We start from the raw sequence: 15110 nt of genomic DNA, 5'->3' as shown, positions 1-15110 counted from the left end.
TGGGGTCAGTGTGCTCTAAAAATAACCAGGTTTTGGAGCACTGTCCAATGTGTCACTTCTGTAGCATTCACCAAATTGGATCACCAGCCAAGGTAAAGCGGACAGCTGTGGTCTGGTATTCTCAGACTAGGGAGGTCCACTGTTATTGGACACTCCCAAGTCTAAAAATAGCAAGCTACAGCCGCCCCAGAAGTGGCGCATCCATTAGATGTGCCAATCCTGGCGCTTTGCCCCAACTCATACCGTTGCCCTGGTGCTGTGGTAAACGAGTAATATATGGGGTTGATGCCAGATGCGTAATGGTCACCTGGCATCAAGCCCTGGGGTTAGTGATGTCAAGCGTCTATCAGATACCCGACATCACCAACCCAGTCCGTAATAAAAAATAAATAGACAACAAAAAAAGTTTCATTTGAAAAAACACTCCCCAAAACATTCCTTTTTTCACCAATTTATTGAAAATAACAATCAAATCCGGGTCCAGCGTAATTCAATAAGGGGGTCCCATGACGATCCATACCATAGTCAATGTCCCAGCCAATGAAGAACAGAATGTTCCCCATTGGCTGGGAGAGTAGTGCAGTGACCTGAGCTAACATCAATAGGTCAGCCCAGGTCACTGCAGGGGATGACGAGCGCTGCTGTCAGGAGGTTAGATGAGATCATTACCTGCTGTGATGATCTCCTGCTCTCCTGACGTTAGCGCTGTCACTGCCTTCTATGCCCGCTGCATTCTTAGCGAAGAATTGCGGGAGCTGTGACGTCACCACTAGTAACAGTCTCGGGCCGCCCGCAAGACTTGATGTGAGAACGCGGCGGGCATATGTCAGTGACAGCGCTGACGTCAGGAGTGCAGATCATCACAGCAGATAATGATCTCATCTAACCTCCTGACAGCAGCGCTCTCGTCATCCCCGCGGCTGCACGCACTGCAGTGTGAGAAGCTGCTGATACTGCAGTGCGGGCAGACACCGACACTGCAGTGCTGGCAGCCGCGGGGCTGGAGCGGGACACAGACTGCACGGGCACCCAAAGGAGGTCACACGGAAGTGCTTCTGTGCGGCTTCCAGGGATTTTGCGGGCCCATTGCCTTCTATTGAGTCATGGTCAGTCATTACGGAACAGAATAGGATATGTTCCATAATAACGGAACGGACATACAGCATCCGATGTGTTTTTTTGTAGGATCGGATGCATACGGATGTTCTTCCGTGTGCCATCCGATTATACACAACAGACATTGAAAAGATGGTCCTGTCCGTTGGTTCGCAAAAAACAGGAACTGACCAGGACAAACGGAATGGTCATGTGAATGAGCCCTTATCAAACAAGCAGTGAGGAGACCAATGGGGAAGCCAGCAGAGAGGGACTTGGCACTGGAGTATACACTCTTCACAAAAGGTTAGGGATATTTGGCTTTAGGGTGAAATTTCAAAATGATCCTAAAATATACTTTAACCTTTTCAGGTGAACAATGTGACCTTCTCTAAACTTTTGAATGCACACGTCCAACTGTGCAAGGTTTCAGTACTTTCTGCACAACTTGCTGTTTTCTAACAAGGAGCTTAAAGAGAATCTGTCTCCAGGTTTTTGCCACCTAATCTGTAAGCAACATAACTTATCGGTAGAGATACTGATTCTAGCGATATGTCACTTACTGGGCTGCTTAGTGTAGTTTTGAGAATCTACTGTTGATTTATCAGTGATTTTATCATTACAGGACTATATGGCGTGCTGCCAGGTAGTCCAGCATATTCATGAGCTCTGTATAACTGCTAGATCTGCAGTAGAGAAAAACATTGATTGTATCAAAATGACAGCCAACAGCTCAGTAACTGACACATCCCTGGAATCAGGGTTTCAGTCTACATTATGCTGCTCTCAGATGGGGGTGCAAAAACCTGGTGACAGATTGCTTTTAATGATAATATTTACTATAGGTGTTTGATCCATAAATAGCCCAATAAATTTCTAGATTAAATCAGAACCGGTGTTTCAACAGTCGTCCTCATTATGCTATTCACATTTTGACATCATGAGACCAAGACGACAAATGATCAACAGTAACCACCCATTGCTCAGAGGAAAGTGGCCCCTGAGCTCAGAGTGTCATCAGCAGGTTGCAAGAAAGATACAGCGAGATTGGAAGAGTCGCAGACAGGCATAGAAGTGGACGTCCCACACTGATGACCACTTCATTATGAACAATGGAACTGGATGATGAATGCCACACAATTCCAGGCACATTTAAGAGAGCTGAGAGGACCCAAGTGACACATCAGACCATTCGAAACCGTTTACCTCACTGTGGTCTGCGTGTTAGATGAGCTAAATGGGTACCTGACAACACCACTAGACCAGGCCAGGCCCAGCCGTCGTCATCTTGCTGGATGAGGGACTAGTGGGCCTCAGTGCTGTTCATTGATGAAAGTCAATTTGAAGCTGAGCAATAATGATGGCCACCAACGATGTTGGAGACTGCAAAGAGAGCGCTATGCATCAGCCACCGTCACCAGATAAGCCCTTGGTGATGGTACAATGTGGGCAGGTGTGTCTAGTTAATAAAAAACTAACCTACACTTTGTGAATGGTACAGTGACAAGCCCTGCCTACTTAAATGAAGGGAATTTTGTTTACTTACCGTAAATTCCTTTCCTTCTAGCTCCTATTGGGAGACCCAGACAATTGGGTGTATAGCTTCTGCCTCCGGAGGCCACACAAAGTATTACACTCAAAAGTGTAACCCCTCCCCTCTGCCTATACACCCTCCCGTGCATCACGGGCTCCTCAGTTTTGGTGCAAAAGCAGGAAGGAGGAAACTTATAAATTGGTTTAAGGTAAATTCAATCCGAAGGATGTTCGGAGAACTGAAAACCATGAAACAATTGAACATGAACAACATGTGTACACAAAAGAACAACTAGCCCGAAGGGAACAGGGGCGGGTGCTGGGTCTCCCAATAGGAGCTAGAAGAAAAGGAATTTACGGTAAGTAAACAAAATTCCCTTCTTCTTTGTCGCTCCATTGGGAGACCCAGACAATTGGGACGTCCAAAAGCAGTCCCTGGGTGGGTAAAAGAATACCTCGATAACAAGAGCCGACACGACTCTCTCTTACAGGTGGGCCACCGCCGCCTGAAGCACTTGCCTACCTAGACTGGCATCTGCCGAAGCATAGGCATGCACTTGATAGTGCTTTGTGAAAGTGTGCATACTAGACCACGTAGCTGCCTGACACACTTGAAGAGCCGTTGCCTGGTGCCGCAATGCCCAGGACGCCCCCACGGCTCTGGTAGAATGGGCTTTAAGCCCCGAAGGAATCGGAAGCCCCGAAGAACGGTAAGCTTCAAGAATCGGTTCCTTGATCCACCGAGCCAAGGTTGACCTGGAAGCTTGCGAACCCTTACGCTGACCAGCCACAAGGACAAAAAGCGCATCTGAACGACGCAGGGGCGCTGTGCGAGACACGTAGAAACGGAGTGCTCTCACGAGATCTAATGAGTGCAAATCCTTTTCAAAGCGGTGAATTGGATTAGGGCAAAATGAAGGTAAGGTGATATACTGATTGAGATGAAAAGGCGATACCACCTTAGGGAGAAATTCCGGAACAGGACGGAGAACCACCTTATCCTGGTGAAAAACCAGGAAGGGGGCTTTGCATGACAGTGCTGCAAGCTCCGACACTCTACGGAGTGAAGTAACTGCTACTAGAAATGCCACTTTCTGCGAAAGACGTGATAAGGAGACATCCCGCAGCGGCTCAAAAGGCAGTTTCTGAAGAGCCGTTAGCACCCTGTTAAGGTCCCAGGGTTCAAGCGGGCGCTTGTAAGGTGGGACTATGTGGCAAACTCCCTGCAGGAACGTGCGGACCTGCGGAAGCTTGGCCAGGCGCTTTTGAAAGAATATTGAGAGTGCCGATACTTGCCCTTTGAGAGAACTAAGTGACAACCCCTTATCCATTCCGGATTGAAGGAAGGAAAGAAAAGTGGGTAAGGCAAAAGGCCAGGGAGTAAAACCTTTATCAGAACACCAGGACAAGAAAATCCGCCAAGTCCTGTGATAGATCTTGGCGGACGTCGGTTTCCTGGCCTGTCTCATAGTGGCAATGACATCCTGAGACAACCCTGAAGACGCTAGGAGCCAGGACTCAATGGCCACACAGTCAGGTTGAGGGCCGCAGAATTCAGATGGAAAAACGGCCCTTGCGACAGCAAGTCTGGGCGGTCTGGCAGCGCCCACGGCTGACCCACCGTGAGATGCCACAGATCCGGGTACCATGACCGCCTCGGCCAGTCTGGAGCGACGAGAATGGCGCGACGGCAGTCGGATCTGATCTTGCGTAGTACTCTGGGCAGCACTGCCAGAGGAGGAAATACATAAGGCAGTCGAAACTGCGACCAATCCTGAACTAATGCGTCCGCCGCCAGAGCTCTGTGATCCTGAGACCGTGCCATGAAGGCAGGGACTTTGTTGTTGTGCCGTGACGCCATGAGATCGACGTCCGGCGTTCCCCAGCGACGACAGATCTCTCGAAACACTTCTGGGTGCAGGGACCATTCCCCCGCATCCATGCCCTGACGACTGAGAAAATCTGCTTCCCAGTTTTCTACTCCCAGTATGTGAACTGCGGAGATGGTGGATGCTGTGGCTTCCACCCACTGCAGAATCCGCCGGACTTCTTGGAAGGCTTGACGACTCCGCGTGCCGCCTTGGTGGTTGATGTATGCGACGGCAGTGGCGTTGTCCGACTGGATACGGATCTGCCTGCCCTCCAGCAACTGCTGGAAAGCCAATAGGGCCAGATACACTGCCCTTATCTCCAGGACATTGATCTGAAGGGAAGACTCTATCGGAGTCCAGGTTCCCTGAGCCCTGTGATGGAGGAACACCGCTCCCCACCCTGACAGGCTCGCGTCCGTGGTGACCACAGCCCAGGTTGGGGGCAGAAAGGATTTTCCCTGTGATAGAGACGTGGGAAGCAGCCACCACTGAAGAGACGTCTTTGTTGCAAGGGAAAGAGAGACGTTCCTGTCGAGAAAGTTCGACTTCCTGTCCCATTTGTGGAGAATGTCCCACTGGAGCGGGCGCAGATGGAATTGCGCGAAGGGCACTGCTTCCATCGCTGCCACCATCTTCCCCAGGAAGTGCATGAGGCGTCTCAAGGGGTGTGACTGAGTCTGAATCAGAGATTGCACCCCTGCCTGCAGTGACAGCTGTTTGTCTAGTGGTAGCTTGACTACCGCTGACTGTGTATGAAACTCCATCCCTAGATAGGTCAGAGATTTGGTCGGTGTCAACTTGGATTTCGGGAAGTTGATGATCCACCCGAACTGCTGGAGAGTCGCCAGAGCGACGGTAAGGCTGTGTTGACACGCCACCCAAGAAGAGGCCCTGACTAGGAGATCGTCTAAGTAGGGAATCACCGAGTGGCCCTGAGAGTGTAGGACCGCCACAACGGATGCCATGACTTTGGTGAAAACCCGTGGGGCTGTCGCCAGGCCGAAGGGCAATGCCACGAACTAAAGGTGTTCGTCCCCGATGGCGAAACGCAAAAAGCGTTGATGTTCTGGTGCGATCGGCACATGGAGATAGACATCAAGGATGCCTATCGATGCGAGGAAGTCTCCTTGTGACATCGAGGCGATGACCGAGCGGAGAGATTCCATCCGGAATCGTCTGGTGCTCACGTGTTTGTTGAGCAATTTGAGGTCCAGAACGGGACGGAATGATCCGTCTTTCTTTGGCACCACGAATAAGTTGGAGTAAAAACCGCGACCCTGTTCCTGAGTGGGAACGGGGGTCACGACTCCTTTTTTCAGAGCGTCCACTGCTTGAAAAAGTGCGTCTGCTCGCGCGGGGGGCGGGGAGGTTCTGAAGAAACGAGTCGGAGGACGAGAGCTGAACTCTATCCTGTAACCGTGAGACAGAATGTCTCTCACCCATCGGTCTTGAACATGTGGCCACCAGGCGTCGCGAAAGCGGGAGAGCCTGCCACCGACCGAGGATGCGGTTCGGGGATGTCGTGAGTCATGAGGAGGCCGCCTTGGAAGCAGTGCCTCCGGCGGTCTTTTGGGGGCGTGACTTAGACCGCCACGCATAGGAGTTCCTCTGGCCTTTGTCCTGTCTATTGGACGAAGAGGACTGTGGCTTGGCGGAGGGACGAAAGGACCGAAACCTCGATTGTATTTTTCGTTGCTGAGGTCTCTTAGGTTTGGACTGGGGTAAGGAGGAATCCTTTCCCTTGGATTCCTTAATAATCTCGTCCAATCGTTCGCCAAACAATCTCTCGCCAGAAAACGGCAAACCGGTTAAGAACCTCTTGGAAGCAGAGTCTGCCTTCCATTCGTGCAGCCACATGGCCCTGCGGACTGCAACAGAATTAGCGGATGCCACCGCTGTACGGCTAGCAGAGTCTAGGACTGCGTTCATGGCGTAGGAAGAAAACGCCGACGCCTGAGAGGTTAAAGATGCAACCTGCGGGGCAGACGTACGTGTGACCGCATTAATCTCAGCCAGACAAGCTGAGATCGCTTGGACTGCCCACACGGCTGCAAAAGCCGGGGCAAAAGACGCTCCCGTGGCCTCATAGATGGATTTCACCAGGAGTTCTATCTGCCTGTCAGTGGCATCTTTTAGTGATGAGCCATCTGCAACCGAAACCACAGATCTAGCCGCCAATCTGGAAACTGGGGGATCCACCTTAGGACATTGAGCCCAACCCTTAACTACGTCAGCGGGGAAGGGGTAACGTGTGTCAGTAAGGCGCTTAGTAAAGCGCTTGTCCGGAACCGCTCTGGGCTTCTGGATGGCATCCCTGAAGTTAGAGTGATCAAAAAATGCACTCCGTGTACGTTTGGGAAAACAAAACTGGTGTTTCTCCTGCTGAGAGGCCGACTCCTCTATAGGTGGAGGCGGGGGAGATAGATCCAACACCTGATTGATGGACGAGATAAGATCATTTACTAAGGCGTCCCCTTCAGGTGTATCAAGATTGAGAGCAACATCAGGGTCCGAGCCCTGAGCTGCAACCTCTGCCTCGTCCTCCAGAGAGTCCTCAAGCTGGGAACCCGAGCAGCGTGAGGAAGTCGGGGAAGATTCCAAGCGAGCCCGCTTAGCTGGTCTGGGACTGTGGTCCGTGGAGGAGTCCTCCACGTGAGACCTAGGGCCCACCCCGGCCGGGGTGTACCGAGAGGGACCTGGAGGCGCCGATCTAACAGGGTCCGGGGCCTGTGTAAGGACCGGTCTGGACTGCAGGGCTTCCAGCAACTTGGCAGACCATTTGTCCATAGACTGAGCCATGGATTGTGAGAGTGACTCTGAGAGCTTTTCAGCAAAAACTGTAAACTCTGTCGCTGCCACCTGGACAGTGGAAGCAGGGGGGTCTGCCTGAGCCGAGGGGCCCACTAGTGACCGAGGCTCCGGCTGAGCAAGCGTAACAGGGGTCGAGCATTGCTCACAGTGAGGGTAGGTGGAACCCGCAGGTAACATGGCCCTACAAGAGGTACATGTCGCAAAAAAACCCTGTGCTTTAGTGCCCTTGCTCCTTGTGGCCGACATGCTGTTATGTCCTAGGAGCGTGATCACTGAGGGTATATAGAAAAAAGGGTATACAGCCCAGCCGAACAGAAATAAGTATATATATACGTATCTATACCGGCACCCAAGGGGACCGACACCGAGTGACCGGTGCGGCTTACCGACCGCTAAAAAGCGGGGTGTGTGTGCTCCAGATTCCCTGCCTTAGTCTCCCAGAGCTGCAGAGCTGTTCTCTGTGATTCTCCACCGGCAGAATGTCCTAAAAATGGCTGCCGGAGCGCTCAAGGGAGGAGTGAAGCCAGGGGCGGCGTTAGGAAAAGTGCGGGAATCTGGGGTCCCCACAGTGATCAGTGAGGGGGGAGGGAGCATACAGGATGCCCCGGCCCTCACATCCGACGTCAGGTCGGCTGTCCCGCCCCTATCTCTTATAGACAGGCCCGGGGGCGGGAGTTTTGCCACTAGGCCGCGATGAAGCCGGGGACTAAATTTAATACCGCGGCCGACAAGCAGGCGCGGTCGGCGCGGTAGTCCCCGGTCTTCACAATTCAGCAGTCAGTTGCGGCGTCCGGAAACCAGGCGCTCCATACACAGTCCCCATGGGGACACAGAGTACCTCGTGGATGCAGGGCCCTGTCCCTGAAGATAGATAAGCTCCTGTCCAGCAGATTCCCTCAGGGGCTGCGGAGGGAGCACGGTCCCAGAACCTGGATGACCGCTTCGGATCCCACTTCTACCAGAGCCCTCAGGGATGGAGAAGGAAACACGGCATGAGGCTCCGGACGTCGTACCCGCAATGGGTACCTCAACCTTAACAGCACCGCCGACTTAGTGGGGTGAGAAGGGAGCATGCCGGGGGCCCCGTGGGGGCCCTCTTTTCTTCCAACCGATACAATCAGCAGCTGCTGCTGACTAAAATGGAGATGTGTGAGTGGATGTGTGCCTCCTTCCACACAAAGCATAAAACTGAGGAGCCCGTGATGCACGGGAGGGTGTATAGGCAGAGGGGAGGGGTTACACTTTTGAGTGTAATACTTTGTATGGCCTCCGGAGGCAGAAGCTATACACCCAATTGTCTGGGTCTCCCAATGAAGCGACAAAGAAAACATCATTAATCCAGTAATTGTGCCAATGGATGAACAACATAGGCCTAACTTCATATTCATGGATGACTATGCTCCTCATTGTCACGTCATTAGGGAATGGCTGCTGGAGACTGGGGTATCTCAAATAGAGTGGCCTGCACTTTCACCACACCTGACTCCCATAGAAAACCTAGGAATCAGCTGGATTGCCATGTAGAAGCTCATAACTCTGTACCTCAATGACCAAAGGGCTGCCCTTCAAGAAGAGTGGGATCACATGCTTCAGCAGATAACTCCACTTGTGAAGAGCAAGCGATGTCTTTGTCAAGCTGTAATTGATGCTCTAAGCCACATGACAAGTTATTGAAACATTGACATTTTAGCGGGTGTATCCACCATGGTTGCTGGCTTTTGTGTCAAAGTGTTTGAGATGAGGAAATCTCCCTAAATGCCCGTCTTTCATCATAAAATATCACTATAGTGCAAATTTTGTTTTTACATTTCACCCAAAAGCCCCAAATACCTAACTTTAAGTGAGTAGTGTATGTATTTTCCTCATTTTTAGGTACACTGTGCCAATTTCTTAAATACAAAGAAAATGGCATATCTCCTTTAAGAAAAATCCTCCACTAGTTTGGGAAAATCTCCCCAGATGTGTCGCAATTATTGTTCCTTAAAGAGTTTCTTTCACCAGTTTGAGAATGTAAAAATGCTTGATAAATACCATGATTAGTTTGATGGGAAATCATGTTTTCAGACTACAGATATGAAAAGTAAATATAATGAATGGCACCAGCAAGAGATTTCTACATTTTTTTTACATTACAGGCTTTTAAACAAAGTTTATGATGCAGTTGTATAAGTGTACAAGATACCACAAACGTTCCATAAAACCAGAAAATCTCCAGCAGAAACAGAAGTTAAGTTTACCTTCGGACACCTTTAGCTTTTGGATTCTTGGCAAACAATGAAGGCTCTAAAGATTCCAGTGATTTTCCTTTTGTACCAAAAAGTCTCTGTGCCCTTTCTTCTAATGTTCTAAAAATAAATGGAAATTGGTTTTAATTATACACTACATAGAAAATGTCCTAAAAGGTACCATGGAATAGTATCAAAAGACATCTGAATGGTTTTGGCTAAGGCCAGAACTACAATCTTAAATGCATAAGTGATTATGCTACCCTTCCCAATTTATGGAATTACAATTTTATAACAATTTAGGTTTAGATTGTGGATTCTCTTTTTTCATTGTACCAAAACAGATTTTCTTCAATCTTTTGAAAAATGTATTTAATGGTTCATATTGATCATTACAAAGTTGCCTCCTGGGAGTTGTCATATCTTCTTTATCTACTTTACATGCTGCGACATCGCTAGTGATAGTTAGCGATGTCGTGTGCGATAGCACCCGCCCCCGTCGTTCGTGCGACATTTGGTGATTGCTGCCGTAGCGAACATTATCGCTACGGCAGCTTCACACACACATACCTTTTCAGCGACGTCGCTGTGACCGCCGGACAATCCCTCCTTCAAGGGGGAGATGCGTTCGGCGTCATAGCAACGTCACTGCGGTGTCACTAAGCGGTCGCCCAATAGCAGTGGGGGGGCGGAGATGTGCGGCCGGAATCTGCCGCCCACCTCCTTCCTTCCTCATTGCCAGTGGACGCAGGTAAAGAGATGTTCGTCGTTCCTGGAGCATCACGCATGTGACGCCGCAGGAACGACGAACAACCAGCGGCATGCACCACCAACGATATTATGAAAAGGAGATACGTGTCAACGATCAACGATTTTTGACGTTTTTCCGATCGTTGAACGGCGCTCCTTGGTGTCACACGCTGCGATGTCGCTAACGGCGCCGGATGTGCGTCACTAACGACGTGACCTCGACGATATATCGTTATCGATGTCGCAGCATGTAAAGCACTTTTTAGGCTGCTTTCACACATCAGTTTTTTGGCATCAGGCACGATCCGGAAAAAAAACTGATGCAACGGATCCGGCAAAAAATGAATCAGTTGCATCAGTTTTTTCCATCAGTTCCTTCAGTTTTTTAATGGATACGTTCTTATACTGAGCATGCTCAGTTCAAAAACCTGGATCTGGCGGCCTTATCCGGCTTTTTGCCGCATTACGCCGGCTCCAGCATCCATAGGCTTTTATTATAAAACACACCGTACGGTGCCGGATCCAGCGCGATACGTTTTTTCGCCTGAGACAAGAAGGGAATTTTGTTACTTACCGTAAATTCCTTTTCTTCTAGCTCTTATTGGGAGACCCAGACGATTGGGGTATAGCTACTGCCCTCTGGAGGCCACACAAAGCACTACATCAAAAGTGCAAGGCCCCTCCTCCTCTGGCTATACCCCCCCCGTGGTATCACGGGTTCTCCAGTTTTAGTGCCAAAGCAAGAAGGAGGAAGCCAATAACTGGTTTAAACAAATTAACTCCGAATAACATCGGAGAACTGAAAAACCGTTCAACATGAACAACATGTGTACCCGCAAACAACAAAAAAACATCCCGAAGGACAACAGGGCGGGTGCTGGGTCTCCCAATAAGAGCTAGAAGAAAAGGAATTTACGGTAAGTAACAAAATTCCCTTCTTCTTCAGCGCTCTATTGGGAGACCCAGACGATTGGGACGTCCAAAAGCTGTCCCTGGGTGGGTAAAGAAATACCTCATGTTAGAGCTGCAAAACAGCCCTCCCCTACGGGGGTGTCACTGCCGCCTGCAGGACTCTTCTACCTAAGCTGGCATCCGCCGAAGCATAGGTATGCACCTGATAATGCTTGGTGAAAGTGTGCAGACTGGACCAGGTAGCTGCCTGGCACACCTGTTGAGCCGAAGCCTGGTGACGAAATGCCCAGGACGCACCCACGGCTCTGGTTGAGTGGGCTTTTAGCCCTGACGGAACCGGAAGCCCCGCAGAACGGTAGGCCTCTAGAATTGGTTCTTTGATCCATCGAGCCAGGGTGGCTTTAGAAGCCTGCAACCCCTTGCGCGGACCAGCGACAAGGACAAAAAGTGCATCGGCACGGCGCATGGGCGCCGTGCGGGAAATGTAGATTCTGAGTGCTCTCACCAGATCTAGCAAACGTAAGTCCTTTTCATACCGGTGAACCGGATGAGGACAAAAAGAAGGCAAGGATATATCCTGATTAAGATGAAAAGAGGATACGACCTTAGGGAGAAACTCCGGAATAGGGCGCAGCACTACCTTGTCCTGGTGGAACACCAGGAAGGGAGCCTTGGATGACAGAGCTGCCAGCTCAGACACTCGCCGAAGCGATGTGATCGCAACAAGAAACGCCACTTTCTGTGACAGCCGAGAAAAAGAAACTTCCTTCAGAGGCTCGAAGGGCGGCTTCTGGAGAGCAACTAGTACCCTGTTCAGATCCCATGGATCTAACGGCCGCTTGTACGGGGGCACAATATGACAGACCCCCTGCAGGAACGTGCGCACCTTAGAAAGATGTGCTAGACGCTTCTGAAAAAACACGGATAGTGCCGAAACTTGCCCTTTAAGGGAGCTGAGCGACAAGCCCTTTTCTAACCCCGATTGCAGGAAGGAAAGAAACTTGGGCAATGCAAATGGCCAGGGAGACACTCCCTGAGCAGAGCACCAGGATAAGAAAATCTTCAACGTTCTGTGGTAGATCTTAGCCGAATTCGACTTTCTAGCTTGTCTCATTGTGGCAACGACTCCTTGAGATAATCCTGCAGATGCTAGGATCCAGGACTCAATGGCCACACAGTCAGGTTCAGGGCCGCAGAATTCTGATGGAAAAACGGCCCTTGGGACAGTAAGTCTGGTCGGTCTGGCAGTGACCACGGTCGACCGATCGTGAGATGCCACAGATCCGGATACCACGACCTCCTCGGCCAGTCTGGAGCGACGAGTATGATGCGGCTGCACTCGGATCTGATCTTGCGTAGCACTCTGGGCAAGAGCGCCAGAGGCGGAAACACGTATGGGAGCTGAAACTGCGACCAATCTTGAACCAAGGCGTCTGCCGCCAGAGCTCTTTGATCGCGCGACCTCGCCATGAATGCCGGGACCTTGTTGTTGTGCCGGGATGCCATTAGGTCGACGTCCGGCACTCCCCAGCGGCGACAGATTTCCTGAAACACGTCCGGGTGAAGGGACCATTCCCCTGCGTCCATGCCCTGGCGACTGAGGAAGTCTGCTTCCCAGTTTTCTACGCCTGGGATGTGAACCGCGGATATGGTGGATGCTCTGTCCTCCACCCACATTAGAATGCGCCGGACTTCTTGGAAGGCTTGCCGACTGCGCGTCCCTCCTTGGTGGTTGATGTATGCCACCGCTGTGGAGTTGTCCGATTGGATTCGGATCTGCTTTCCTTCCAGCCACTGTTGGAAGGCCAGTAGAGCAAGATACACTGCTCTGATCTCCAGAACATTGATCTGAAGGGTGGACTCCTGCGGAGTCCACGTCCCCTGAGCCCTGTGGTGGAGAAATACTGCTCCCCACCCTGACAGACTCGCATCTGTCGTGACTACTGCCCAGGATGGGGGCAGGAAGGATCTTCCCTGAGACAATGAGGTGGGAAGGAGCCACCATTGTAGGGAGTCCTTGGCCGTCTGGGAAAGCGAGACTTTCCTGTCCAGGGACGTTGACTTCCCGTCCCATTGGCGGAGAATGTCCCATTGAAGTGGGCGCAGATGAAACTGCGCAAAGGGAACTGCTTCCATGGCTGCCACCATCTTCCCTAGGAAATGCATGAGGCGCCGCAAGGGATGCAACTGGCCCTGCAGAAGAGATTGCACCCCTGTCTGTAGTGACCGCTGCTTGTTCAGCGGAAGCTTCACTATCGCTGCTAGAGTATGAAACTCCATGCCAAGATACGTTAGTGATTGAGTCGGTGATAGGATCGACTTTGGAAAGTTGATGATCCATCCGAAAGACTGTAGGGTCTCCAGCGTAGCATTCAGGCTGTGCTGACCTGCCTCTTGAGAGGGAGCTTTGACCAATAAATCGTCTAGGTAAGGGATCACCGAGTGTCCCTGAGAGTGCAAGACTGCTACCACCGCCGCCATGACCTTGGTGAAGACCCGTGGGGCTGTCGCCAGACCAAATGGCAGAGCTACGAACTGAAAATGGTCGTCTCCTATCACAAAACGTAGAAAACGTTGATGTTCTGTAGCAATTGGCACGTGGAGATAAGCATCTTTGATGTCTATTGAGGCAAGGAAGTCTCCTCTGGACATTGAGGCAATGACAGAACGCAGGGTTTCCATCCGGAACTTCCTGGCGTGCACATGTTTGTTGAGCCGTTTTAGGTCCAGAACAGGACGGAACGAGCCGTCCTTTTTTGGAACCACAAAGAGATTGGAGTAAAACCCTTGCCCTTGTTCCTGAGGAGGGACTGGGATCACCACTCCTTCCGCTCTTAGGGAGTCCACCGCCTGCAGCAGAGCATCTGCTCGGTCTGGATGTGGGGAGGTTCTGAAGAACCGAGCTGGAGGACGAGAATTGAACTCGATTCTGTACCCGCGAGACAAAATGTCCGTCACCCACCGGTCTTTGACCTGTGACATCCAAATGCCGAAAAAGCGGGAGAGCCTGCCCCCGACCGGCGATGCGGAGGGAGGGGGCTGGAAGTCATGAGGTAGCCGCTTTGGAAGCGGTACCTCCATTTGCTTTCTTGGGGCGCGTGTGAGCCCGCCACGAATCTGAGTTTCTTTGCGTCCTCTGAGTCCCTTTGGACGAGGTAAATGGTGTCTTGCCCGAACCTCGAAAGGACTGAAACCTCTGCTGCCACTTTTTCTGCTGAGGTTTGGTTGTTCTGGGTTGTGGTAAAGAGGAGTCTTTACCCTTGGACTGCTTAATGATATCAGCCAATGGCTCGCCAAACAGTCTATCTCTAGATAAAGGCAAACTGGTTAAACATTTTTTGGAACCAGCATCTGCTTTCCAGTCCTTTAACCACAAGGCTCTGCGCAAAACTACCGAATTGGCGGACGCCATTGAGGTGCGGCTGGTAGATTCTAGGACCGCATTGATAGCGTAAGACGCAAACGCCGACATCTGCGTGGTAAGGTGCGCCACTTGCGGCACTGCTGGATGTATGATAGCATCCACTTTTGCTAAGCCAGCTGAAATAGCCTGGAGTGCCCATACGGCTGCGAATGCCGGAGCAAACGACGCGCCGATAGCTTCATAGACAGATTTTAACCAAAGGTCCATCTGTCTGTCATTGGCATCCTTAAGTGAAGCGCCATCCTCCACTGCAACTATGGATCTAGCTGCAAGTTTGGAAATCGGGGGGTCTACCTTTGGACACTGTGTCCAGCGCTTGACCACCTCAGGGGGGAAAGGGAAACGCGTATCTTTAGATCGTTTAGAGAAACGCCTTTCTGGGTGAGCGTCGTGCTTCTGGATTGATTCTCTGAAGTCAGCGTGATCCAACAAAGCACTCAATTTACGCTTGGGATAAAGGAAACGAAACTTCTCCTGCTCCGCAGCCGC

General features: G+C 51.0%; 1 protein-coding gene across 1 annotated transcript in view; it reads right to left on the bottom strand.

Annotated features, from left to right (window-relative positions):
- Positions 1 to 15110, bottom strand: part of SF3A3 (splicing factor 3a subunit 3) — a 150493-nt gene that overhangs the window by 66118 nt on the left and 69265 nt on the right. The window contains exon 11 of the mRNA XM_075334102.1: positions 9548 to 9655. Within this exon, the coding sequence (XP_075190217.1) occupies positions 9548 to 9655 (108 nt within the window). The remainder of the gene's footprint in view (positions 1 to 9547; positions 9656 to 15110) is intronic.

This window comes from Anomaloglossus baeobatrachus, chromosome 2, assembly GCF_048569485.1.
Source record: "Anomaloglossus baeobatrachus isolate aAnoBae1 chromosome 2, aAnoBae1.hap1, whole genome shotgun sequence".
Lineage (NCBI taxonomy): Eukaryota > Metazoa > Chordata > Amphibia > Anura > Aromobatidae > Anomaloglossus > Anomaloglossus baeobatrachus.
Note: the sequence above shows the minus strand (reverse complement) of the source record. Positions and strands in the feature narration are given on the sequence as shown.